The sequence below is a fragment of the Anolis carolinensis genome, chromosome 1, assembly GCF_035594765.1.
Source record: "Anolis carolinensis isolate JA03-04 chromosome 1, rAnoCar3.1.pri, whole genome shotgun sequence".
In the NCBI taxonomy this organism is placed as follows: Eukaryota; Metazoa; Chordata; class Lepidosauria; order Squamata; family Dactyloidae; genus Anolis; species Anolis carolinensis.
The window spans coordinates 95,609,745-95,636,157 of record NC_085841.1 but is presented as its reverse complement, the minus strand read 5'-3'; the positions used below and the strand labels follow the sequence as shown (position 1 = coordinate 95,636,157).

General features: G+C 43.9%; 1 protein-coding gene across 1 annotated transcript in view; it reads left to right on the top strand.

The window, feature by feature from the left end:
- The first annotated feature begins 23,506 nt into the window (after positions 1-23,506).
- The window catches only part of slc35f1 (solute carrier family 35 member F1), a 291,050-nt gene continuing 288,143 nt past the window's right edge, over positions 23,507-26,413 (top strand). Inside the window, exon 1 of the mRNA XM_003215595.4 lies at positions 23,507-24,162. Within this exon, the coding sequence (XP_003215643.2) occupies positions 23,957-24,162 (206 nt within the window). The 5' untranslated portion in view covers positions 23,507-23,956. The remainder of the gene's footprint in view (positions 24,163-26,413) is intronic.

Genomic DNA, 26,413 nt, shown 5'->3' with positions numbered 1-26,413 from the left:
GATGCATATGTACATAAGAAATAATGCATCAGGCGGAAGAACCAACCTGGTGCTTCCTTCTTACTTCTCTCTTTCATAGCCATGCAATCTTGATGAAAATATATTTTTATGTTACATATTTACTCTGTTAAGCAACAGGTTTAATAAATACAAGCAAATATATTCATTTTCTTGGCTGATTTTTACAATCAAAGGCTCTTTTGTGCATGCATAATACATACTAAGCAGGTAATCTGAAAGCAGCTCCTGTCAAACTGAATGCAACTCTCAATGTTGTTTCTGAAATGTCTCTCTGTTGCTGGAAGCTTCCTTGTTAATTCTATTCTGCTTTGTCTTCCCACAACAACAACAACAACAACAACAACAACAGCAACAACAATGAAATGGGTTGGAAATAGAGGACAAAAATAGCTATAGGTGAAACATAGATTTGCACATATGCCTGAGGAAAGAGCATTCTCAATCCTTTCTCGGAGATAAAGTGCACTTCAGATATTATTGTAATAATGCAGAGCACCTGAATTGAGTATTTTATCCACAGTGCAAAAAGAAGCTTATAAAATATAATTACTTTCTATAGCAGTCAAATATGAACATGAGATTGCAAGGAGTGACTATTAACTTTTGTAGATAAATATACATTTGCACACAGTGGGGTGGGGGTACAGGAAGAAAGGCTGCCAGGATGGTGATGGTATTGCAAGGATGGAGAGACATTCAACCAGAGGAAATGGGAGGATATGAAATTATGGAGTTTGACAAGAGTTCTTAGGAAAACTCTCAGATCCATCTGACAAGCTGGCTTGGTTTTTGAAAGGTATAGTGCAAAAGGGTCACTTTTCCAAATTCTGATAAATACCAGACCTACTGGTTAAACAGTATTTCCTTAACCTTGTCCAATTGGGTAACATGCAGTTGCATTCAATTGCATCTGTTAACAGTCCAACACAGCCAAGCACTCAAACTTTAAGGCTAGGATAAAGAATATGTGACCCTCAAGAATACATTGGACTGCAGCTTCCATCAAACCTAGCTAGGATAGCCTGTCTTGAGGAATGATCGGAGTTGTAGCCCAACACTATCTATTTACTTTTCCAAACCATGGAGTAGGCCAGACTTTGACAACTGTGGCCCTTCAGATTTTTTGACCCATAAATTCCATTAGCCTTGGCTAGTGTACACAATCGGGGATTATGGGAGCTGCCATTCAAAAATATCTGAAGGGGTACATCTTGCTAAAGTTGACAACAGGAAGCTGCAGAGAATAACAGTGTAACCTGAGATTCCCAATTATAGCCATATATGATACAATTGTAACACCACAGGAAGGTACAGACAGTCCCCAAGTTACAAACATCCAACTTACATATGACTCATAGTTAAGAAGGGAGGTGAGACAACAGGAAGTGAGAGAAATCTACTCTTAAGAAAAGACATTCACTCTGGGAAGAGTTATGAGTGAACACTGCCACCGCAACCCCGGTTTTATTTCTCATTCATCCCCTGATGGAACACCTGCTCCATTAAACCTATGTTTTAATCTGTTTTATTGCATTTATATGTTTTAATTGTTTTATAATGTCATATGTTATGTTTATTATTTGTTGTATAATGCGGCATTGAATTTTGCTATAATCTGTAAGCCGCTCTGAGTCCCCTTCGGGGTTGAGAAGAGTGGAGTATAAATATAGTAAATAAACAAACAAACAAGCAAACAATAGGCAAAAGGTGTCTATTTATTTATTTATTTCCAACATTTGTATCCTGCCCTTCTCACCCGAAGGGACTCAGGACGGCTATCAATCCTTGTTTCCACAACAAGCCAAAATTTTCAAAATCCAGTTATCACAGGGACAGAAAGTGAGGCGAAAACTTCAGAACAGGGGCATAGACAGCAAAAGAAATGCTACAGAGGTGTAAACCCTTCCCTATGCTATCCAAAACTTGTGTGTGTGTGTGTGTGTATAGTTGCAACAGGTACACTTCAAAAATGTACTTGTTCCAGCTTAAATACAAATTCAACTTCAGAACAAACCTACAGAATTTATCTTGTTTGTAACTAGGGGATTGCCTGCATTCAAATGATTTCATAGAAAAATGAATTATCTACTTTTTAACTGACCATAGTACAGCCAGCCATAATAAGATATGAAACGCCAATTGTAGGAAATCTTTTATTTTTTCTATTTTAGTTCTGCAAATAATAATTACATCAGCAGAATATAATTTCCCTCCTGTATGAAGGAATTACTGTATTGCTGGAAATACTTGCAGCATCGTGCCTATTTTACATTTTCATTTTTTTTTTGCAGGCAGCATTAAAGCAGCTTAGTCAATGTTTTTTGTTGTTGCTGCACAGCTTCAGACCCAATTTTAGATGCGTTCTTTGCATTGCTGTCCAAAGTATTGTTATTAATATCATATTTTAACAAGGTAATCTTGGCTCAGTGCAACAACATCTTCTTGAATGTACTTGCTCAAACAAAGTGCTAGATTCAACCAAGTAAATATTTTTTACTGAACACATAAAAGCTGTGTAATTGTTTATTAATGCTGTTACAAGTAAGGTTAAATTACAGGCTCATGGATATTTTAGCTAGAGCCTTGAGGTACACAAACTGCAGTCAAATAAAAAATGATAGTTTGGGGAGAAGAACTTATCTCTTATTGAGTCCTGTGAATCATATATGGAAATAATGTCAATTGTTATTGGTGTTGTATGTCTTCAAGTCATTTCCAACTTACGGCAACCCAAAGGTGACCATATCATGTGGTTTTCTTGGCAACCCAAAGGTGACCATATTGTGGTTTCTGAGGGTGGTTTGCCATTCCCCTCTTCTGAGGCTGGGAGTGTGTGACTTGTCTAGGTCATCCAGTGGGTTTCCATGGCCAAGAAAGGATTTCATTTCTGGTCTCTAGAGTCCTAGCCAGCATTCAAACCTCTGTACTGGTTTTCATGATGTGTATATGTTCTATTAGCCAGCTGAGAAATCTTTTTGTCAGTGTTGTTGTGTACCTTCAGGTTGATATTGTCATATGGTGACACTTTCCTTGGGTTTTCTTGGCAAAATTTGTTCATAGGGAATTTAACTTTGTCTTCCTCTGAGAGTGACAGAGTGTGACTTGCCCATGGTCACCCAATGGGTTTCTCCAGCTAGGTAGAAATCCAAACCCTTGTGTCCCAGAGTCCTAGACTAACACTGAAACTGCAATACCACGTTTGAAATAATACAGATTAGGAATACTAGAATGTAATTTAGATCTTTCTTTTTTAAAAAAGCAATTTTTAAACAAGTGGAATGGATAGATCCTTACTGATCTCATCCAGACATTATCCAAGAAATTCTCCCCTTCAAGTCAGGGCTTGGACTAACATTCCAATTTTTTAAATGAAAGTGCAGCACTAAGCTAGTTTCCATAATAATTAAAATTAGCATGATTAATTTGCCCCAGCTGAAGACCCAGTCAGCCTGCCAAATGTTTTCATATTGTGAAGTTAAAAAAAATCAAAGCTGGTTTTGGGGAGTAAAATTCTAATTAGACGACAGCAACAGAAGGACGGCTAAAACAAACACGCTATGTTACTCTTGTCCTTTAGGATTCAGAACATTTTCTGTCCAACAAGCAGACATCTTTGTGTAATACCAATAAGAGAACAAGCAAGGAAATCTGCCGCCACAAAGCAAAGATGTTGAGTAAAATGTGCAGGAATGTGCAGGATTCTTGGGGACTTTTATGGAAAGAGAATATATGCTTCAGTGATGTATGAGATTGAAGAAACAGGCTTGCCCTCCAGCCCTCCACTAAAGCCAAGACACAACTTATCACAAGTGCCACCACCAACACAGGATACCATCAATTTGGGCATGTATTGTGATCTGGAATACACAAGTGTTTTTGTGATCACTTTTCCCATCATGTCTCACTCTGTCGCCCCAGTATGGGGTATTTGGATCTTGGCAACTTTGTGATGGGTTCTTCTGGCCAGTGTGGCTCTTCAGGGACCAACCCAATAAATCTCTCATTTCCTCAGAGGAATGAACTTGTGAGAGTGAGAGATCAAGTGGGCAATTCTGCCACTAGTTGTAGCATCTGCACTCATTATGGTGCCTCTTTGACCTGGTAGGGTGTATGCATGGTCAGTTTGCCATGTCTCACCCTCCACTTTTGGGGCAGGAGATTCATTCAGATTTATAGGAGTCTGCAATGTGGGCTACACTATTTTCGTTCCACAGAGACTGGATTATATGGCTATAAAAAGGGCACGTGGGTTTCAGATCCAGGCATCAGTCAACCTGCTTGTTGATCAACGAACCCAACCCACTGCTGGAAATCCTTGTGATGGTAGGAAAGTAATGCCTGCAGCCTAGCCCTTCCCTGCCATCAGGGAGAACTGGAAAAAATGTTGGAAAAAGTATCTTATGAAATGTACAGAAAAGGGGAAATCATCATTATAAAATGTATGCAGTGGAAAGATAGTTACAAAATAATAACCAGTAACATAATAACTAATGTTGTGTGCAAATATGTATGCTTGAGAAAGTTGCAAACAAAATACGTTAAGGGAAAGAACACAAAATGTTCATGTTAAAGTTGCTCAGAGAAATAGATACAGTATACAGAAAAACATGTATTTAGGATAAGCCGCATACCAAACTAAATACAAATGTTTGCACATTAAAAGTAACAACCTGGATTAAGGTGGGAATTTGGTGGGGAAGATTTTGATTATATAACTGACCAAAACCTGGTTGATTCATCCACTCCTCTCTAGTTATATAGCTTTTTAAATACAGATTTTTTTTCTCTATCTGGGAAGTTTTCTGACACACAATCTCTCACCCCAAGAGTCATATCCATAAATTCTAGTCTGCAGACACTTTAACAGACATAAGATCTTTTGGTAGTCTTTGTTCAGTTTTTCACAGACTGATATCAAAAAGCAATTCAAAGATAGACAGCCTCTGAACTTTGAACACAAGACTACAATTGCAGACATCCACAGTGAGGCCTATTTGCAGAGGAAGTGCAAGGTGGTGGCCTATGAAACCCCAATAAGAACATTTGAACTGGTCAGGAGACAAATTTGATTTTGCCAAAAATGTGTTGGGCTGGAATTTGGGTCACATATTTTTCTTATTATAAAAATACAACAAAACAAACGCAGCAGCATCAATAAAGATGAAATTAGTTCCATGTAAATCCCAACAAAGCTTGCTAGACAGTAGAGGAAGTACTATGATTTTTGATAAGACAAGTGTATGAGAAATTGTAGACTCCAGGCCATGGCTGTAAATAATCAGTTTTCAGATGGGCTGCTGTAGATAAAGACCACTGAATGCAACAGACCTAGGGACCATCCAGACAAGTCTTCAAACTGAGACCGGTCTTGGGTTTACCGGAGGCGTTCAAACAACACCTCCGGTAAAACCGAATTAATTCAGCTCAAACTTTGACTTTAGTGAATATAATGTTGTTGTTATACAATCACAAGAAGTTGTTCCCACCAACATTCATTAGTAGTAGCATCAATGGCTGTAATGCCCATTGTGGTAAAAACAGAATCTCTCTTAATGAGGTCTTATACACTCCCTCCTCTCCTTTTTCATAAATGTGGTTTTATACATTTATTAGGATTGTGTATGTTTCAGTTACTACAATGAAGTAATGTTTCTTCCTTCTACTTAGGCAGAAACATGATGCAAAAATACGGAATAGGGAACACCTGGCTCGACAACAGTACATGTGAAAAAGGTCTTGGAGTCCTTGTGGACAACAAGTTAAACATGAGCCAACAATATCATGTGGCAGCTAAAAAGGTCAATAAGATTTTGGCCTGTATCAATAGGAGTATAGTGTCTGGATCCAGGGAATTCATGCAACTCCTCTATTCTGCCTTAGTCAGACCACACCTGGAATACTGTGTCCAATTCTGGGCACCACAATTGAAGGAAGATGTTGACAAGTTGGAATGTGTCCAGAGGAGGGTGACTAAAATGATCAAGGATCTGGAGAACAAGCCCTATGAGGAGCGGCTTTAAGATCTGGGCATGTTTAGCCTGTAGAAGAGAAGGCTTGTAGGAGACGTGATGAGGGCCATGTATAAATATGTGAGGGGAGGAGGAAGCAAGCTTGTTTTCTGCTGACCTGGAGACTAGGACATGGAACAATGGCTTCAAACTACAGGAAAGGAGATTCCACCAGAATATTAGGAAAACTTCCTAACTGTGAGAGCTGTTTGTCAGTGGAACTCTCTGCCCCGGAGTGTGGTGGAGGCTCCTTCTTTGGAGGTTTTTAAACAGAGGCTGGATGGCCATTTGTCGCGGGGTGCTTTAAATGTGATTTTCCTGCTTCTTGGTAGGGGGTTGGACTGGATGGCCCACAAGGTCTCTTCGAACTTTAGGATTCTATGATACTTCTTCACTCCTTCACTGTGTCATGATTAACTATAATGGTAATAGTCACTGTCAAAGTTTTATTCCTCCACAAAATTGTATTCATCTCAATACCTTGTTTGATATTAGCATGATCAAACATGATCCAAGGTTAATAATGCCCACCCTAAACGCATGGAAATCTTTTTTGACCAAAAGAACCAATGAACCAAACATGGTTCTTTCTTATCTCACAGAGAAAATACCATAGGTTCTATATCAGATTATAGAGAGAACTTTATAGACACGTGGATGTTTGATCTGGATTGGTCCAAAGTTGATCATCATTTCCTGATTTCGTTGCACACACATTAGCCATTATCTCTTATAGCTGTGGGCATATAAGCTGGGCTAGCCTAAAATGTAAGCTGTCGTGCATATCATTAGCTCCTTTTCTATGTTCATTTATGTAAATTTTTGGCAGTTCAGCTGACAGTTACCTAAGGCAAAATAAAATATTGGACAGCAAACAATGTTAAGAAGCAGAGGTGGCCATACCTTAGGTATGTGAGATCAGCTGGAACCTCAGCATCCAACCAATGGAGCCAAGTGCAAAATAATTATAGAATTTAGAGTCCAAGAATTAATGTACTGGATTGAACTAAGTTCATACTCCTCTACATTAAAATAGTTTCCTGGCTTTCCCCAGCAGTTTCTTTCTGGGTTGACTATTTTGTTGCAGTTGTTGGGTGTCCTAATTCCTTCTCAATTGACTTTAAAATATCAAGAGATCCTGACCTACCATCTGCTCACCCTGGAGATGGGGGTATATTATTTGAACTGCAACAAATCCTTATTCACCTCTTACATATTCTGACTGTTTTTGGCACCAGTGTTCCATAATTTACAAGTGACTTGTAATGTCAACAGGCTACTTAGATTGGACTAGGTATAGGTGAAGTGTGGGCCACAGTGACATCCTGTCCCAAACCCTATTTTTGTGACCTTTGAAACTCCTTAATAGTCCTTCAAATCCCTCTATCCCCACCCTCACCCTCATATTTTCTAAAAATAATAATAATATTGGCACAATTTTAGGTCAAATTTGTCTTAAATTATTGGAAAATCCCACCAAGATATGATAATGTGCAGAAGTACCACCATCATAAGCACACCAGAACGTGATTTTCTTCTGCAGCCCTTCTCAAAATGGCAACAGAAAGAGATGTACCTTCACTTTCTGTTGCCATTTTGAGACTGCATAGGAAAATGGAAGTATTTGAGTTTGCTCTGTGGAATGCACCCATGGAGGTGGCCTGACAAGTTAAACAGGCACCAAGCCCCATCCAATTGCCCATGTCTGGATTAGAGCATGCCTCCTCCCTGTGGCGGGATTTTGCAAAATGTATCCTCATCTACACAGGCCTTAAAAGAAGGAGTGGGAAAAATGTGGCCCATAAGCCACATGCAGCCCTTGGGGCTCCAAAATGTGACTCATGATCCCAGATCCCCATTTAAAAACAAAAAACAAAAACAAAAACAAATGCATTGCAGAGGTGGTATTTTTCATCTTGAGACTGTTCCAAACATCCCAAACTAGTTGCAAATGTGAGAGTTTACTTGGGACAGAGAAAAATGGTTTTGAACCATAGTGGACATGTTGCAACTTTTAATAGATCATTTCTTATGAAAGCACAGTGGCTGTCTCAGAAAACAATTTCTTTTGCAATTATATCGAAAACTGTTTTTTTTTGTTTGCTTTTGCTGTCTTTGCTGGGCTAGTTGTTGCCAGTCCATTCAGAATGAAAAATGTCTTGCCAGTTGTAAAATGATTTTAAAATGACAGAAGTTAGACGTTAGATTCATTGAAACTAATGAGGCTTGAAAACACTATGACTTACTTTTGAATAGACATGTACAGGACTGTGCCATTAACAAGCTGTCAATCTGTTTCTCTTAGAGCGTAGCTTAGAGTGCTGGTGGTCACCTGGATGTCCCCGTGCAGCTTTGAACAAAAGCATCTCAAAGGTAGTCTTGCTCCCATCATGTGAACCTTCATTCGTTTTAAGATAACCTCCTCTAGCAGAAGATATTCCCTTTTCAAGACTATTATGCATGGTGGGAAGGCTTCACCAAACATCTAGGAGCCCTGCAACTGCAGCAAAATATTAGACTTTTAATGTATTGCTCTTTGGCTAGTGAGAGGGAGAGAACTAGCTGTAAGACTTCTGTATCAAGTGACAAAATAAGTTGCCTGGTTTTTAGATGCTGTGACTGAATTTGCAAGAGCATGGAGCAAAGCGTCTTAGGCTCATTGTCTTCCATAACAAAGCTGACAGTGGAAAGACTGGGGAAAGTAATTTTGGTTCCAGTCAGGAATACATAATTAATCACCCCCAAAAGATGACCATCCAACCTTGTACACGCTGGAGTCATTTCAATTTTGTTCTAGCATTATATCTGGAATTGTAATATTGGGAGTGGAACTTTCTGTGGTACATAACTTGCATGTAAAACCATGGCAAAAATGAGGACAACCGAACTGTGTTCCTTGTCTGTCCTAAATGCGGTTGGTTCCATAAGTGTTACAAATATCATTGACTGCACTGTACTTAGCAATACCATCTAAACTTCACTGGGGACAAAGAGCAAATTTTATCATCTGGAATATGCCAGAGACACTATTGTCTCTCAATTTACTTTTGATCTAGCAGTACAGTGATGGCAAAGACATTATTTCTCTTTAAGAAAGCTGTTGGTGGGAAGTGTGTACTTTGCTTTAGGTGTCATTGAGAGAAAACAACTAAGATAGATAAACAGGTGATCAAGGGACAGATGCACGTATTGTGTGATGAGTGTAACATGTGAATGTACCTAATGCTGTCTTGTCTGAGAAAGACCATCTGAAACTACAGATGTGTCTCAGACTTCTCTGGAATAGTTTCAAATAAAAGCTCTTATTTTCTCTCTCCCTGCTTTGCCTCCAGAATGATTTCTCTTGTAATTTGAAACTTATTGGCAAAGCTTAGTGTTAATCTAATTGTCTCTGTATTAACTAATTTATGCTTTCTTTCTCTTGAGAGCAGACCAGACGTGAATGGATGGTATCAGTCTGACAATGCAAGATCCCTTTCTCTATTGTTCCCTTTTTGTCCCTATACATCTAAGCTTGAAAGAAAGTCTTATGTGACTCAAAAAGGTTTTTTTGCTTTTAAAATAATAGTATAAATGGAGATGTTTTAATCACTTGCTCTACTTGTTCTTGGTTCATCCTAGGGGCTAACCACTGGGAATTAATACATCCAGGCTTTTTTATCATGTCAGATGTGACTTGAGAACATACTGCAAGTCACTTCTGGTGTGAGAGAATTAGCCGTCTACAGAGATGTTCCCCAGGGGACATCCTGTTGGGAGGCTTCTCTCATGTCCCTGCAAGCTAGAGCTGACAGATGGGAGCTCACCCCATCTCGTGGATTTGAACCGGCAACCTACAGGTCAGCAACCCACCTTCAGATCAGCAGTCCAGCCGGCACAAAGTTTTAACCCATTGCATCACCGCGGCTATTACATCCAAGCTAATATCTCAGCAACTGCATTCTTCAGTGTTAAATTCATGTATATGAAGTAACCATCACTGTTCCAGAGAGGTGTGTTTGAGATCGTTTTGCATGACTTGAAAAGATCATTTGAACCGGAGTGATGAAGTTGTGTGATTTGAAATTGTTTCATACTTATAGTGACCCTAAGGTGAACCTATCATGGGATTGTCTTTGGCAGAGGGCCTTTGTCTTCTTCTGAGGCTGAGAGTTTATGACTTTTCCAAAGTAACCCAGTGGGCTCTCAAGAGTGAGTGTTGATTTGATTCCTGGTCTCCAAAGTCATAGTCCAATGCTCAAACTACTACACGATGCTGTCTCAGGACGATGCAAAATGCAAACCAGTCCTTGGACTCACCTCCAAAAGGATAAGTACCTATAGGCACATACAGCTTAATGTTAATTGTATGTATGTGCTTGTGTATATAAAAACAGCCAGGGCCTCACTGTAAGAGTTTGCATTTCATTTGTATAAGGCCACCTTTTCTATCAATCTGTTCTTCAGATGGATTGCGCTACAATGTTTACCATCCCTATGCGGTAAGCCCTGCTAGTGGAAGTGATGGAATTGTGGTCCAATTAATCTGGTGGGCACTAGGTTGAGGAAACCTGACATAAATTCTAGCATTACATTCTAAGGAATTTTTGAAAATGGGAAACATTTTTCTCCACGTTTATTTCTTTAACCCCTAATTGGCATGCCTGATGTTGCCCCAGATCTCTGTGATTGCTGATGAGCTACAAAGAATAATCACAGCCTGATTATTTCTCTTTTTTTGAGGGGGGAGATGGTACGCTGGCACCTTCCTATTACTGAGCAAGCTCAGACTAAATAATTATTCACTCAAGAGGTACTTCATGCTGACATTTAATTATGTGATGGGGAGAAATAAGCCATGTAGTGTATAATGCAACTATTACCCCATTGAGACTTGCTGGAGAAAAACAGTAATCAAGTTTGTGGTGCAGCTTTTCCAGGAAAAAGATATTACTCAATAATGTGGGTCGCAGATTGGAGACCAAGGTCATGTGGCAGCGTTTCTATGATGTATCATAGTGTGCTGCTGCTGTCTCTCTTTGTGTCTATTATTGTAAAAGAAACTTTTTTGTATATACATTTGTATACATGGACATCTAGAATAGGCAGCCAGCCATGCTGGTTGCAAATGAGGTGAGATGGGCCATTTCAGATTTTAAAATTTCTCATTTGGCCATGAAGTTCAGCAGGTATGGTGTGAGAGTGAGTAGGCCAACCACTACTTCTCACACTAACCTTCCTCACAGGCTTGGTGTGAGGATGTAATATGACTAAAAATAATATGTGAATTCAGGTTGTTTTTACAGGGTTTTCCCACAGGAAACTGAGCTTTCCATACATTATTATATTTATGCAATCCTATATCACATTTGGGAAAACAATTGTTACAAAATGGAACAACAAATTAAACAACTAACAAGAAAAAGTGTAAAATTCAACAAACACATTGCCATATTACAAGGAAGTAACTTGTGCTGAGGGTGTTAGTTTCAGAGCAACAGCAACATTAGCAAATAAAACAAATATTAATGCAGCCTGTTCTAGATTTCCAACAGCCTGTTGTAAATATAGTTCAGGATCAGTTTCCTTCTGACAAGACTCACAGTTGGCTGCCTTATCTGTTCTCTGGAGGAGGCTGGTGGAAATGAAAGGAAAATTCTGGGGACTGGCAATGGTATGGTGCCCTAAACCATTTGGCAGGGAGGCAGAATGAAAACAACAAACATGTGCTGATGTGCCAAATATGACTTCCAAGTGATGCAACTCCCTTCTTGGCTCATGTGTTTTTAGGTCGTGCTTCTGTTACTTACTTTTGCCTTGTTACTTTCAGGAAAATAGTACCCTATATACTCATATATAAGTCTAGAAATTGTAGCCCAAAAATCAAGGTTGACTTATTCATGGGTCAATGTGGGTAAAGTATATTAACTCTTTTAAAAAACAGAACCATCCTCTTTTCTTGGTAGAGTGGTAAAAAATAAGAGCTTAGCCCATCTCAGGGGAACCTAAAAGAAGCACCACCCACAGCTTCTGGCCTTTTTGAATGTATGGGCAGGGAAATGGCAACAGGAGTGGGTGGCCCACTGAGTTAGCATTGGTGCTTTCCTCTCTCCATGGAATGACCCTGGACTAATCCACAGGTCAAGAAAAATCCATATTTTTGGCCCCCAAACCTGCCCTCAACTTATACATGAAGTCAACTTATATATGAACACATATGATAATCCTAATAGCTGCTCCACATTTGGATGCAACTCTTAACAATTTCCCAAGTGTATCCCAAAGCAAGCCTACTGAGGCTAAACACTTCAAAATATTTAAGTGGTCCTTTTCATGTATCCTTACATGTATCCTCTGCATGTTGAGGTCAGAATATCTTTCACCAACACTCAAACTTTAGTGGTGTCATTCTAGCAAGCTTATAAGTATAAGGCTTCCCTACATAGAGTTTTGAAATTAGGTTTTGTGAAAGAGAGCCTCAATACACTGCCTAGCAGTGTGGATTGAGCAGCCTTCCAGATGTGAGACTGCAACTACTATAGCAACTTAGCCACTTTAGCCAATAGTGGGAATTTGAGGTCTTCCAATCCAACAATATCAGGATGTTTGCATAGTTCCCACCTCTGTCTTAGGTCAGGCAATCCTCTGACCACAAAATAATCAACTAACTCATGTTCTTTCCTGTATTGCTTTCCTCAATGATTCCAAAATCTGCGGACTGCTGGAAAGAAGTTGTGCTGCTCCCAATATGTCCTGGAAGGCATTGTGGAAGGACCAGTGACAGAGCATAAGCATTGCATGAAGGTTACAGGCTCAGTCCTGGTTATCTCTATGATAGGGATGAGACCAAATGCTTTTCTACAAAACACTGCACCCTACACACCTTTTGGATTATGAACTCCAACAACACAAGCTAGTAATATAGACAATGATTTGGGTAGATGGGACTTAAGAGTTCATGATATCTGGGGCCAGAAAGGTTTGGAATGGCTGATTACTAGTCATGGTGATCACGATAATCATTTTCAAGGATGTAGCCATGCTAGTTTCTACTACCATGAAAAGGAGGGATGGGGAGAAAAAAAAGAAACATGGCAGTAACTTAAAGAGAACTAGTTATTATGTTAGCATGAACTTTTGTGGATATAAACACCCCTCCTTCTTTGGATACAGTAGTCAGTGGTATTAAGGCCTCAGATCTAAAGAATACCTATACAATTGTGGGAGCAGGATAGGGACATGATTTCCATTCTTCTGGATCTTGTTACATACCATCTCATACCCACAACTGTGTAAATATGTTTTATACCTGAGGCCTTACCACTACCACACAGTATTGCACCCAAATATGTAGCCCATATTCACAAAAGTTCATGCAGAAATAATTAAAAAACAAATCTTAAAGCTACTGTTATATTTTTCTCTCCTTCCCGTCCCTTCCTACAATTGTGTGTGTGTGTGTGTGTGTGTGTGTGTTTGTATTTATTGGGCTTTCTCAACAACGTACGGCATTTGTTTTTCTTTTTAGAAAATGCTGGGGGGTGGGCATTATGGGACTGATAAGGAATCATTGAATCGTGGAGTTGGAAGAGACCCCAAGGACCATCCAATCCAGCCCCATTCTGCCATGCAGGGACACACAATTAAAGCACTCCTGACAGATGACCATTTTACCAGAGAAGGAATCTTCACCATAGCGTCAAGGGCCACAAAAATGGGGTCAGGGGACAAAGTGTAGCTCAAGAGCCACACTTAACCCATGTCTGCTCTAATTTACAGATGTATCTACATTGTAGAATGAATGCAGTTTGAAATGACTTTAACAAAGACGTGGTTGTGGGGCCAGGCTTTTGGCCACTATTGCAGTGGCTATTTGGCCACTATTTATATTAAGATGTTTTAATGCTTTTTCTTAGTGTTTAAATGTTTTATATGCCTATGTTTAATGGTTTTAATGATTTTAATGTATATGTCAGTGTTTAGTTATTATGATTTTTTTTACTCTATGTATGTTGTATTGAATTTTTGCCATTAATATGTTGTAAACCACCTCGAGTCCCCCCAGGGGTGAGAAAGACTGTATATAAATATACAAAATAAATTAACTGTCATGGCTCAGTGCTATGGAATCATGGGGTTTATTATTGTTGTTTATTCGTTCAGTTGCTTCCGACCCTTCGGAGCTGTGGCCACCCCCAGCTCCTTCAAGGTCAATCCATCCATCTCACCCTTGGTCGGCCTCTCTTCCCTTTTCCTTCCTTTTTCTCCAGCATCATTCTCTTCTCCAGGCTTCCCTGTTATGATTGAGCCTCATGGCTCTGTTTCTGACAGACGTGGGCGTAAGACTCCTCGAGAGTCAGATACTCTCGAGGAGCGAGAGAGAAAAAGACTACGAGACATATTTGCAGCACCATCTGACGAAGAATCTTTCGAAGGGTTTACGGAAAGAATGGAGGAGGGGCTGGTTAGCTCAGAGGAGGATGAGATGGATTGGACTCGGGTAAGGGAGGAATTGGGTGCCACTGGCCATGATGGGACAGAAGATGAATGGGGACCTTCAGGATTAGACCCATGGCTTAGCTGGAGGGATGGGACGGGATCCACAGCTGGAGATGCTGTTGGGCGTAGTCAGAGGTGTTCCAGCTCTGACGAGGAAAGTGATGAGGAAACGCCCGGGTTAAGGAGGACAGCTGACAGTGATGAGGATTTGTAACTGGCATAAAATGGGGCTTGGGAGCAATTGCAAATTGCGTCGGGCAAGGTAATCTGGGCAAACGCTTGGGATTCGTGTGTGTGTGTGGGACGCTTCCCTGAAGACTTGTGTGCTTTCCTGTGCTGAGACGTAAGTTGATTGGAATCCAGGGTCAGACGGCGGGAGGGATTGTGTGGGCATTTGTTTGTGCAAACCTGTGCTTACTCTTATTAGCTTGACCTTCCGTCGTCTTCTTGACGGACGCCATCTCCTGCTTTGAGAACTCGGACTGAACTGACCACGGCTTGTCTTCCCCCCTTCTTGGACTTGGAAAAACTACAAACGTCTGCTTCTGGCTTTGATCTACGGAACGGAACTGGTCTACTCTACTGCTAAAATCCCTGGCTGATTTGTTCGTGTTGGAATCCTGTCTGCTGTGTGTGTGGGAGCGACGCAAGTTACTCTAAAAACAGTGTTGGCAGCAGAGAGGAATCTGCTGCCAATTAGTTGCATTCTTTGTATCTTTTGTTCCTTGGCTTTCGTTTTGTTTATACCCAGGCTGAAGAAAGCAGTTTGTTTTTACCCGGATTAAACTCCGGTTTAATCCGGTTTATCTTTTGAACATTTACTTTTGCCCCTTTTTGCTCCTAAAGGCAAAAATTGCCTGGCCCTTGTGTTTTACGGGCATTTTTGAGTTCTGTAATCTAATAAACTCTGTTACTTTGAATCTTGTGGCGTTCTGTCCTTGACAGATTGCCCGACGCCCATAAAAGGTTTATTGCAGCAATAAACCCGTCAGGAAGACGATGGATGAGTTAAGGGTCAAATTAGACCAATTGCAAACGGCTTTTACCGTTAGCCAAACAGCTCATGCCGTGAAAGGACATGTTTTGACTCCTGAACGCTTTGACGGAACCAGGTGCAAGTTGCCAACCTTTTTGGCACAAGTGGAGCTTTATTTTTCTCAGCTCAGTGCTCATGCTTTTCCTACAGACACTAGCAAGGTGGCCTTTATTTTGAGTTTGTTGACCGGTCCCGCAGGACAATGGGCCACTAATTTAATTTTGGGAAATGACCCAGTCAAGGACAATTTGAATAATTTCAAAAAGTTGTTAACTGATACTTTTGGGGATCCTCTCCGCACGGAGAACGCTGGGTGGGCTCTGTATCGGTTGAAACAGGGAAAGGGGACTGTTTTGGATTACTTAAATAAGTTTAACCTGTATCGCCACCAGCTGGATTGGGGGGAAAATGCATTCATGCTTTTATTTACTGCCGGGTTAAGTGATATGCTCCAGGATGAATTAGCACGCTTGGAGCCGGCTGAAAGCTGGGACGCCTTAGTAGCTAAGGTGCTGCGTTTAGACGCAAGGTTCGAGGCTTGTAAACATTCAAAAGCAATGTGTGCGCCACCCATGCATGTAACCAGGGCACCTGTGGTGATGGGGGAAGAGCCCATGGAGCTTGGGGTCTTTAAAAAGCTGTCTACAGAGGAAAAGAGCCGTAGGAGGCAGCTGGGCTTGTGTTTGTACTGTGGGAATGCTGGGCATTTTGCCAAAAATTGTAATGTGAAACCTTCCCAGCTTTCGGGAAAAGGCCAGCCCTAGTGCGACGTGAGTCCAACGCACTAGGGCTCCTCAAGCAGTCAACTGAGGGGAGGAAGCATGTTTTCGTACCCATTACATTATCTGTTGGGGGAAAGGAACTTGTTTCTACTTTGGCACTGCTGGACTCAGGAGCCACGGTCTCCTATATAGATATGGAGTTTGCTAAGAAGCATGGCATTCCTAGAGTGCGCAAGGCATGCGACGTGTGGGTGGAAGGAGCAGATGGGAGACTGCTGGAGACTGGGGTGGTTAACCAGGAAACCTCAGCAGTAACGTGGGAGGTGCAGGGAATAACGGGAACGTTTGTGTGGGATATTACGAGCTTGCCTAGATATGATGTGATCCTGGGGATGGATTGGCTAGCTGTAGTAAACCCACAAGTAGATTGGGCAACACGTAAAGTGATCTTAAAGAGGCAGGATTGTTGCACTTTAAATGTTACTCATTCTGATATGGAAGGAGTGCCTGCTGAGTATGGGGAGTTCTCTGATGTATTTTGTAAAAGAGAAGCGGACAAATTACCACCGCACAGGCCATATGATTGCGCCATCAAGTTGGCAGAAGGTGCGAAACTGCCAGCAGGGAGGCTGTATGCCTTGACTGTACCGGAAAGGCAAGCTTTGCGGGAGTTTCTAGATGAAAATTTAGCCAAGGGGTTTATTCGCCCCTCTAGTTCTCCAACTGCGGCACCAGTATTCTTTGTAGCCAAAAAGACTGGGGAACTTAGGCTGGTCTGCGACTATCGGATCCTAAACAAATACACCATTCGGGATAGGTACCCGCTCCCTTTAATCTCGGAACTGTTATCAAGGGTACAAGGGGCTAAGGTCTTTACCAAGCTTGACCTGCGGGGGGCCTATAACTTAATCCGTATACGGGAAGGGGATGAATGGAAGACGGCATTTAACACGTGTTTCGGATGCCACGAGTTCCGAGTCATGCCTTTTGGGCTTTGTAATGCTCCTGCGGTCTTCCAGAGGTTCATGAACGATGTGTTCAGGGACCTAATTGACCAATTTTTAGTGATTTATTTGGATGATATCTTGATTTTTTCTAAGGACGAGAAAGAACATCGTCAACATGTCAAGCAGGTTCTGCACCGACTGCGGGCTAATGGGCTTTTCGCCAAGGCTTCCAAGTGCGTCTTTCATGTGCCTGAAGTGGAGTTCCTAGGTCATGTAGTGTCAGGTAGGGAACTTAAAATGGACCCACATAAGGTTGACGCCGTCAACTCATGGCAGGAGCTGAGGACTAAGAAGGATGTACAAAGGTTCTTAGGTTTCGCTAATTACTACCGGGAGTTTATTCCGAATTTTGCAAAGCTCACGGTACCTTTGACGCAGCTTCTGCGCAAGAAACAGCCATTTGTGTGGGGGCGGGAAGCTCACGAGGCGTTTCTACAACTTAAGTCTAGTTTTCAATCGGACAACATACTAACCCATCCTGATGTTGACAAACCGTTCGTGGTAGAAGCGGACGCTTCTAGCTACGCGTTGGGGGCTGTATTGTCTCAGAAGGATTCCTCAGGGACCTTGCGTCCCTGTGGATTTTACTCGCGGCAACTAACACCCTTCGAGCAGAACTATACCATATGGGAGAAGGAGTTGTTGGCGATTAAGGTGGCGTTTGAGGTGTGGCGGCACTGGCTTGAAGGGGCACGGCACCAGATCGTGGTCAGGTCTGATCATAAGAACTTAGAGCACTTGCAAACAGCAAAGAAGTTAAACCAGCGTCAAATCCGCTGGGCTTTGTTTTTCTCCAGGTTTAACTTCAAGGTGCAGTTCGTGGAGGGGAAGGCAAACTTGCGGGCCGATGCTTTATCCCGCAAGCCAGAATTTAAGACCAATGAGCAGGTAGTATGTCAGACCATCTTGCCTACTGCCTCGCTGTGTGTTGTAGATAATGAGCTCGGGTTACATGACCAGATCCTTGAGGCTCAGAAAGATGATGTGTGGACACAGGAGCAACTGATGCTGCTCTCAGCAGGTAACCGTACCATACTGCCGCATCTCCAAGATCAAGACGGGGTATTGGTGCGTAGGGGGCAGGTTTATGTACCAGTGGGGGCCCTCAGGTTGGAGGTGATTAGAGCCCACCATGACGAACCCATGGCTGGGCACTTTGGCAGGTTCAAGACCGTACAGCTTATCACCAGGAGCTACTGGTGGCCAAAGATGCGGCAAGACATTCTGCGCTTTTGTGATAGCTGCGCCGTTTGCCAGCAGAGTAAGACGCCTGTTGGGCGCCCTAGAGGGCTGTTGTCGTCTCTACCTGTTCCGGAGAGGCCATGGCAAATCATTTCCATGGATTTTATTTCAGATTTGCCTAAGTCTGGGGGTTATACTTGTATTTGGGTGGTGGTGGATTTATTTAGTAAACTGGCTCATTTTATTCCTTGTTCAACCATTCCGGCGGCCCCTACGTTGGCCTTACTATTTACTAAGCACATCTATCGTTTGCACGGAGCACCCGAGGTGATTATTTCAGATAGGGCTCCGCAATTTGTGTCACGCTTTTGGAAACATTTCCATGAGTGCTTGGGGACTAAGTTAAACGTTTCTTCAGCCTTTCATCCGCAAACGGATGGACAGTCGGAACGGGTTAATGGGCTCTTAGAGCAGTATCTGCGTTGTTTTTGTTTAGATCAACCCACGGCTTGGGTAAAGTGGCTACCGGTGGCGGAGTTTGCTTACAACAATGCGGTGCACACGTCTAGTCAGCATACGCCGTTTGAGCTAACTTATGGCTTTCACCCACGGGGAGGTGTGGCGCCGTCGACCAATGTGGTCTCTTCGGACCCTGTGTATCGCTCTACGGAAATGGCTGCATTGCATGATGTTGCCCGTCGCTTACTGTTGGAAGCTAAGGCAACGCAGAAGACTCAGGCTGACCGCCACAGGCAGGCAGGGGAGGAGTTGGAAGAAGGGGATTTGGTGTGGTTATCTTCCAAACATATTAAACAGGCTGGGGGAAAGTTTGCGCCTCGGTATTTGGGTCCCTTTCCTATCGTTAAAAAGATTTCTTCTGTTGCGTTTCGTTTGCGTTTACCGTCTAGTTTAAAGGTCCATCCAGTCTTTCATCGTTCGCTGTTGAAACTTGATACCTCTAGTCGTCGTGGTGCTATAGCGGAGGGTATCACTGCCACTTCTCCGCCATCGGGGGAGGAGGCCTTTGTGAGAGGGGATAGTGTTATGATTGAGCCTCATGGCTCTGTTTCTGACAGACGTGGGCGTAAGACTCCTCGAGAGTCAGATACTCTCGAGGAGCGAGAGAGAAAAAGACTACGAGACATATTTGCAGCACCATCTGACGAAGAATCTTTCGAAGGGTTTACGGAAAGAATGGAGGAGGGGCTGGTTAGCTCAGAGGAGGATGAGATGGATTGGACTCGGGTAAGGGAGGAATTGGGTGCCACTGGCCATGATGGGACAGAAGATGAATGGGGACCTTCAGGATTAGACCCATGGCTTAGCTGGAGGGATGGGACGGGATCCACAGCTGGAGATGCTGTTGGGCGTAGTCAGAGGTGTTCCAGCTCTGACGAGGAAAGTGATGAGGAAACGCCCGGGTTAAGGAGGACAGCTGACAGTGATGAGGATTTGTAACTGGCATAAAATGGGGCTTGGGAGCAATTGCAAATTGCGTCGGGCAAGGTAATCTGGGCAAACGCTTGGGATTCGTGTGTGTGTGTGGGACGCTTCCCTGAAGACTTGTGTGCTTTCCTGTGCTGAGACGTAAGTTGATTGGAATCCAGGGTCAGACGGCGGGAGGGATTGTGTGGGCATTTGTTTGTGCAAACCTGTGCTTACTCTTATTAGCTTGACCTTCCGTCGTCTTCTTGACGGACGCCATCTCCTGCTTTGAGAACTCGGACTGAACTGACCACGGCTTGTCTTCCCCCCTTCTTGGACTTGGAAAAACTACAAACGTCTGCTTCTGGCTTTGATCTACGGAACGGAACTGGTCTACTCTACTGCTAAAATCCCTGGCTGATTTGTTCGTGTTGGAATCCTGTCTGCTGTGTGTGTGGGAGCGACGCAAGTTACTCTAAAAACAGTGTTGGCAGCAGAGAGGAATCTGCTGCCAATTAGTTGCATTCTTTGTATCTTTTGTTCCTTGGCTTTCGTTTTGTTTATACCCAGGCTGAAGAAAGCAGTTTGTTTTTACCCGGATTAAACTCCGGTTTAATCCGGTTTATCTTTTGAACATTTACTTTTGCCCCTTTTTGCTCCTAAAGGCAAAAATTGCCTGGCCCTTGTGTTTTACGGGCATTTTTGAGTTCTGTAATCTAATAAACTCTGTTACTTTGAATCTTGTGGCGTTCTGTCCTTGACATTCCCTGTCTTCTCATGATGTGGCCAAAGTACTTCATCTTTGCCTTTAATATCCTTCTCCCCAGTGAGCAGCTGGGCATTATTTCTTGGTGTTTGGACTGGTTGGGTCTTCTTGCGGTCCAAGGCACTCTCAGGATTTTCATCCAACACCACAGTTCAAAAGCGTTTATCTTCCTTCACTCAGCCTTCCTTATGGTCCAGCTCTCGCATCCATAGGTTACCACAGGGAATACCATTGCTTTAACTATATGGACCTTCGTTGCCAGTGTGATGTTTCTACTCTTGACTATTTTATCAAGGTTGGTCATTGCTCTCCTCCCAAGAAGTAAGTGTCTTCTGATTTCCTGGCTACAGTCTGCATCTGCAGTAATCTTTGTACTTAGAAATATAAGGTCTGTCACTGCCTCCACATTTTCTCCCTCTATTTGCCAGTTATCAATCAGCCTAGTTGCCATAATCTTGGGGGGGGGGGGGGTTGATGTTTAACTGCAATCCAGCTTTCGCACTTTCTTCTTTCACCTTGGTGTTAAGGCTCCTCAGCTCCTCCTCACTTTCAGCCATCAGAGTAGTATCACCTGCATACCTAAGGTTGTTAATGTATCTTCCAGCAATTTTAACTCAAGCCTTGGATTGATCAAGCCCTGCATGTCGCATGATGCTCAGGTATTTTTCAAAGCCACAAAGATCATTTACGGATCAAGAAACCATGGCATACAGCCTCTACGCTCATCAGATGGAACCAAAATTCTGAAGGACAAAACATCAATTGCACTACGTTGGAAAGAGCACTACGAGAACCTGCTGAATCGCAGCTCCAATGTGGCCGAAGAGACCCTCTCACAAATCCCGCAACAACAAACCAGGGATGAGCTTGCAGCACTGCCTAGTTTGGAAGAAGTCAGCAATGCCATCAGCCAACAAAAAAACAACAAAGCCAGCGGACCTGATGGGATCCCTGCTGGAATCTTCAAAACGGGTGGACCTGAGCTGATACAACAACTCCACCAGCTCATTGAAAAGGTGTGGGTGACCGAGAAAATCCCAGCAGACTTCAAGGATGCCACCATCATCACCCTTTTCAAGAAAGGGGATAGAACAGACTGCGGGAACTATCGCGGTATCTCCCTTCTAACCTCCGCTGGGAAAATCCTCGCAAGAATCCTTGCAAACCGCCTTCTCCCTGTCTCAGAAGACACCCTCCCAGAATCCCAGAATGGCTTCCGTCCCTCCAGAGGAACAGTGGACATGATCTTCACTGCACGACAGCTCCAAGAAAAGTGCAGGGAACAAAACCAACATCTGTACATGGCATTCATTGACCTTGAAAGGCATTCGACACAGTGAATCACAGCTCTCTCTGGACCATCCTCCAAAATATCGGGTGCCCTGACAAATTTGTGAACATCCTGCGGCTCCTCCATGATGACATGATGGCAACAGTCTTGGACAGCAATGGCTCCCAAAGTTACCCATTTAAGGTGGAATCAGGTGTCAAGCAGGGATGTGTTATTGCCCCTACCTTATTTTCCATCTTCATCGCTATGATACTTCACCTTGTTGATGGGAAGCTTAGACACTGAAAACTGGGAAGCCCTGGCCCTTGTGCGCTCTAGTTGGAGGTCAGCTGTGACCAGCAGTGCTGCGGAGTTCGAAGAGGCACGAATGGAGGGCTTAAAGGAGAAATGTGCCAAGAGGAAGGAGCGTCAAGCCAACCCTGACCAAGAACACCTTCCACCTGGAAACCGATGTCCTCATTGCGGGAGAACATGCAGATCAAGAATAGGTCTCTTCAGTCACCTACGGACACCCCCCCAAGACCCTATAACTGGAGGACCATCATCCTTGGCCTACGAGAGATTGCCTAAGTGAAGTGAAGCATGTCGCATGATGAGTTCTGCAAGCAAGTTGAATAGGTAGGGTGAGAGTATACAGCCCTGCCATACTCCTTTCCCTATCTTGAACCAGTCTGTTGTTCCGTGGTCTGTTCTTACCATTGCTACTTGGTCATTATACAGATTCCTGAGGAGACAGACAAGGAGACAAGGTAGGGTTTATTGTATAAGCTTTTTAACCTAAGGTGACACCAGCTAAACAATGGGAATATGAAATTGTCTGGCCATACTTGGGGTGGGGTACATCTAAACTGAAGAATGAATACAGGCTGACAGCAGTTTAACTGCAAAAACACTAAGCCATTGATTCTCAATCTGTGGGCCTCCAGATGTTTTGGTCTTCAACTCCCAGAAATCCTAACAGTTGGGAAACTGGCTATGAGTTGAAGGCCAAAACACCTGGGGATGCACAGGTTGAGAAACACTGCTCTATGCGATGGAAACATGGGAGTTGTTGTTTTGCAAGGCCTTGAACCTTCTCTGCTAAAGAGTGCTGGTGCCTCACCTAACTACACCTTTGAGGATTCCATAGCTTGAAGCCATTGCAGTTGAAGTGGTGACAAACTGCATGGAATCCGCAATATCGATGCCCCCTCCTGCCTTCCCTCTCTACGCCTGGGATGGTCCTGGACTCCTTTCAGCCGCCCTCCCTCTTCGAAGGCCACTAGGGTTTCTAAGCCTATGTTTCAAAGAGGGGGGTCTCTCTCCAGTGCCCACAAAAGAAGCCACGGCCACGCCTCCGCTTCCTCCAGTGATTTCCTTTTGGCCTCGTGGAACATCACTTGCCGCTGTCCGGGGCGGGTGGTTCTGAATGCAGTCGGGGAGCCACCTGGGCGAGCAGGGGGGAAACTACAACTCCCAGCAGACCGAGCGAAGAGAGGAAGGGGGGAGGAGGAGAAGCAGAGTGGGGAGGGGGGTCAAGCGGGAGGAGGAGGCGGAGCTGGAGGCGGGGAGGGGTAAAGAGAGAGAGGGGGGAAGAAACAGAGAGGGGGAGAGAGACCACCCCTTTCTTCCCATCTCCAGGCACTTGCTGGGACTGAGGGGAAGCGCTGCACCTTCGAAGGTGGACAGAAAGACAGAGGCAGAGGGAGGCAGAGGCTGGGCTTTGGAGAGACAAAAGCCGAGCCAGGGAGAGGCTGCTGGTGGCGGTGCTTCTTCAGCCCCATCCTCCTCTTCCTCCTCTTTCTCGTGGACACTTGCTGCCTGCGAAGAGGCAACACCAGCAGCAGCAGAAGCAGGGGAAAGCGGGGAAGGAGGGCAGGGAGGAAGGGAGGAGGACAAGCCCCCGCCGGGCTCTCTCTCGATGGCCGTGTAGCCGCCGGCGCTGGAGCCCCGAGGAGACGAAGAAGCCGGGCGCCTTCCCCGGCCGCGGGCGCACCTTCCGCGGGACCCGCTCCGCGATGCGCCCTGCTGCTCCCTTCTGATGGCCAGCCCCGCGCCCGCCATGCTCGCCCCCCAGCAGCACCCCCACCAGCAGCACCAGCAGCACCAGCAGCAGCAAGCCAACCATGTCGTCGCCACCATCGAGAACCTGCCGCCTGAAGGAAGCAGCGGCGGCGCCCGGAGCAACAGCCTCTCCGGCCCCCATTCCGCCAACGTGCGCCAGAGGATCCGGAAAGTCTTTAACAGGTGAATGAGTGGGGAGGAGCATTAGGACTGGAGGAGACACACAGACAACCCTTCGGGGTGTTGTTAAAGGCTTTCATGGCCGGAATCACTGGCTTGTTGAGAGTTTTCCGGTCTGTATAGCCATGTTCCAGAAGCATTCTCGCCTGACGTTTTGCCCACATCTATGGCAGGCATCCTCAGAAGTTGTGAGGTCTGTTGGAAACCACACAGGTGAGGTTTATATATCTGTGGAAGGTCCAGAGTGGGAGAAAGAACTCTGGTCTGTCTGAGGCAGGTGTGAATGTTGCAAGTAATCACCCTGATTAGCATTGAATGGCCTTGCAGCTTCAAGGCCTGGCTGATTCCTGCCTGAGGGAATCCTTTGTTGGGAGGCGTTAGCTCCAAAATCTGGCAACCAGTATTAGAAAACTCTAAAATCAGGACAGTAAATAAAGAACAATACTCTGAAAACAATGGAATTCCAGGCATGAATCAATCAGGGCCAGCTAACATTTCCCAACAAAGGATTCCCCCAGGCAGGAATCAGCCAGGCCTTGGAACTGCAATGCTTTTTAATGGTAATCTAGGTGGTTAATTGCAACATTCACACCTGCCTCCAATAGACAAGAGTTTTTTCTTCCATCCTGGACCTTCCACAGATATATAAACTTATCTTGCCTAGTTTCCAATCTCTGAGGATGCCTGGCATAGATGTAGGCAAAACATTAGGAGAGAATGCTTCTGGAACATGGCCATACAGCCCAGAAAACTCTCAGCAATCCAATCATTCAGGATCTGTAAGAATCAGAGGGCGGGATTGTATTGCATTCCCTTGAGGGGAGGGAAAAGTGCACTCTGCACATGTTCAAATGGACCCTGCTTGCTCTTGGGCAGGGATTGAGATCCCACTCCTCTGAAACCTTGGCACAACTGCACACACACACACACTAAAGCTGGATCTGTGCTGCCAGATAATGTAGTTTGGAACTGCATTATATGCTCATTGTAGACCCATATAATGCAGTGGGTTTACGCTGAGCATACAATGCATGTCCCGAACTGCATGGTGTGGCCGTGTCCATCCAGCCTGTGCCGGCGCTCCTTTGTCCGGAGTTTCTGCAGGGGGGCAGGGAGGGCACAAAGGGAAGGGCCACCCATTTCTCTCCTTGGGGACAAGGGACACCCCCTCCTTCTGCGGGAGGAAAGAGCAAGGGGTCTCTGGGACTGCTGGCCGGGGCTGGATGTGCCTGTGTGGCGGGAAGGGACAAAATGGAAGCCAGCCTTTGGAGCAGCAGGTGCCTCCCACTGATGTTTGGAAAAATGATGAGACAACGAAAAGAGGGGACTAAAAAAAGGCCACCCATGTCTTCCTTTTCTGCTATTAAAAGATGGAGGCAGCAAAGGAAAACCAGCATTGTGGGGAAACCAGTCCTCTCTTGTGACCAACTCCAGCTCCTTCTTTGGACAAGGTGTAGACAATGGGACTTAAGAGTTTATACCACAGCCTTTGGAGTTTGTACCTAAGAGGAGTAATTCTTTAGTAACATAAAGGGGAGATGCAAGCAAACCCCAATCTTTTGTGAAGAACTAAAGTCTGCTAATATTCTCACCACGGTGAAAAGGAATGATAATTTTTGGCCATGGGAGAGAGTGTGTTTCCCGGGCTTCTTAACTCTCCAGGAAAGCAGCACTTTGCACACAACCAGGACTCTTTCCAACCACTTTTCCCTAAGAGTTTGTTCCAAATGGTACCAAATTGATAAATGAGTTATCGGTGGCAGCACATTGTTAGCTAGGAGTAGATTATTCTGTACAGGTCAAAACTATCAAAACGTATCAAATCATTTCAGCACAGGGCTTGGAAAATTACATTTTGTAGCAAAAGAATGCATATCCTCATCATGTTTTTATGCTCCCTGTAACACTTGCTCAGATGGATTGAGTAGCTTTTGGAAACAAATTCCACATCTGTGGAGCGACCTAGGCTTCTTTATATGTTTTCCTAAGGAAATGATCCGCTGTGATAAGTCACAATGTGAAGTTTAAAATCTTATTGATGAAATCTCCCAGGGCTTCGTACACAGATTGGATTATTTGAGTGAAGAGGATGAAGTGGGGGGATTTAGAAACACATCCGAGGTGATTAGTGGCTTTTTCTGTTTGTGGATGTAGTGTGTGTGCATGTGAGTATGGCTGTGTGCATGCATGCATTTGTAATATCCCAAACAAACAAATCCTAATTCTCCTTTGAGGTTTTTAGTGGGTATGGAGG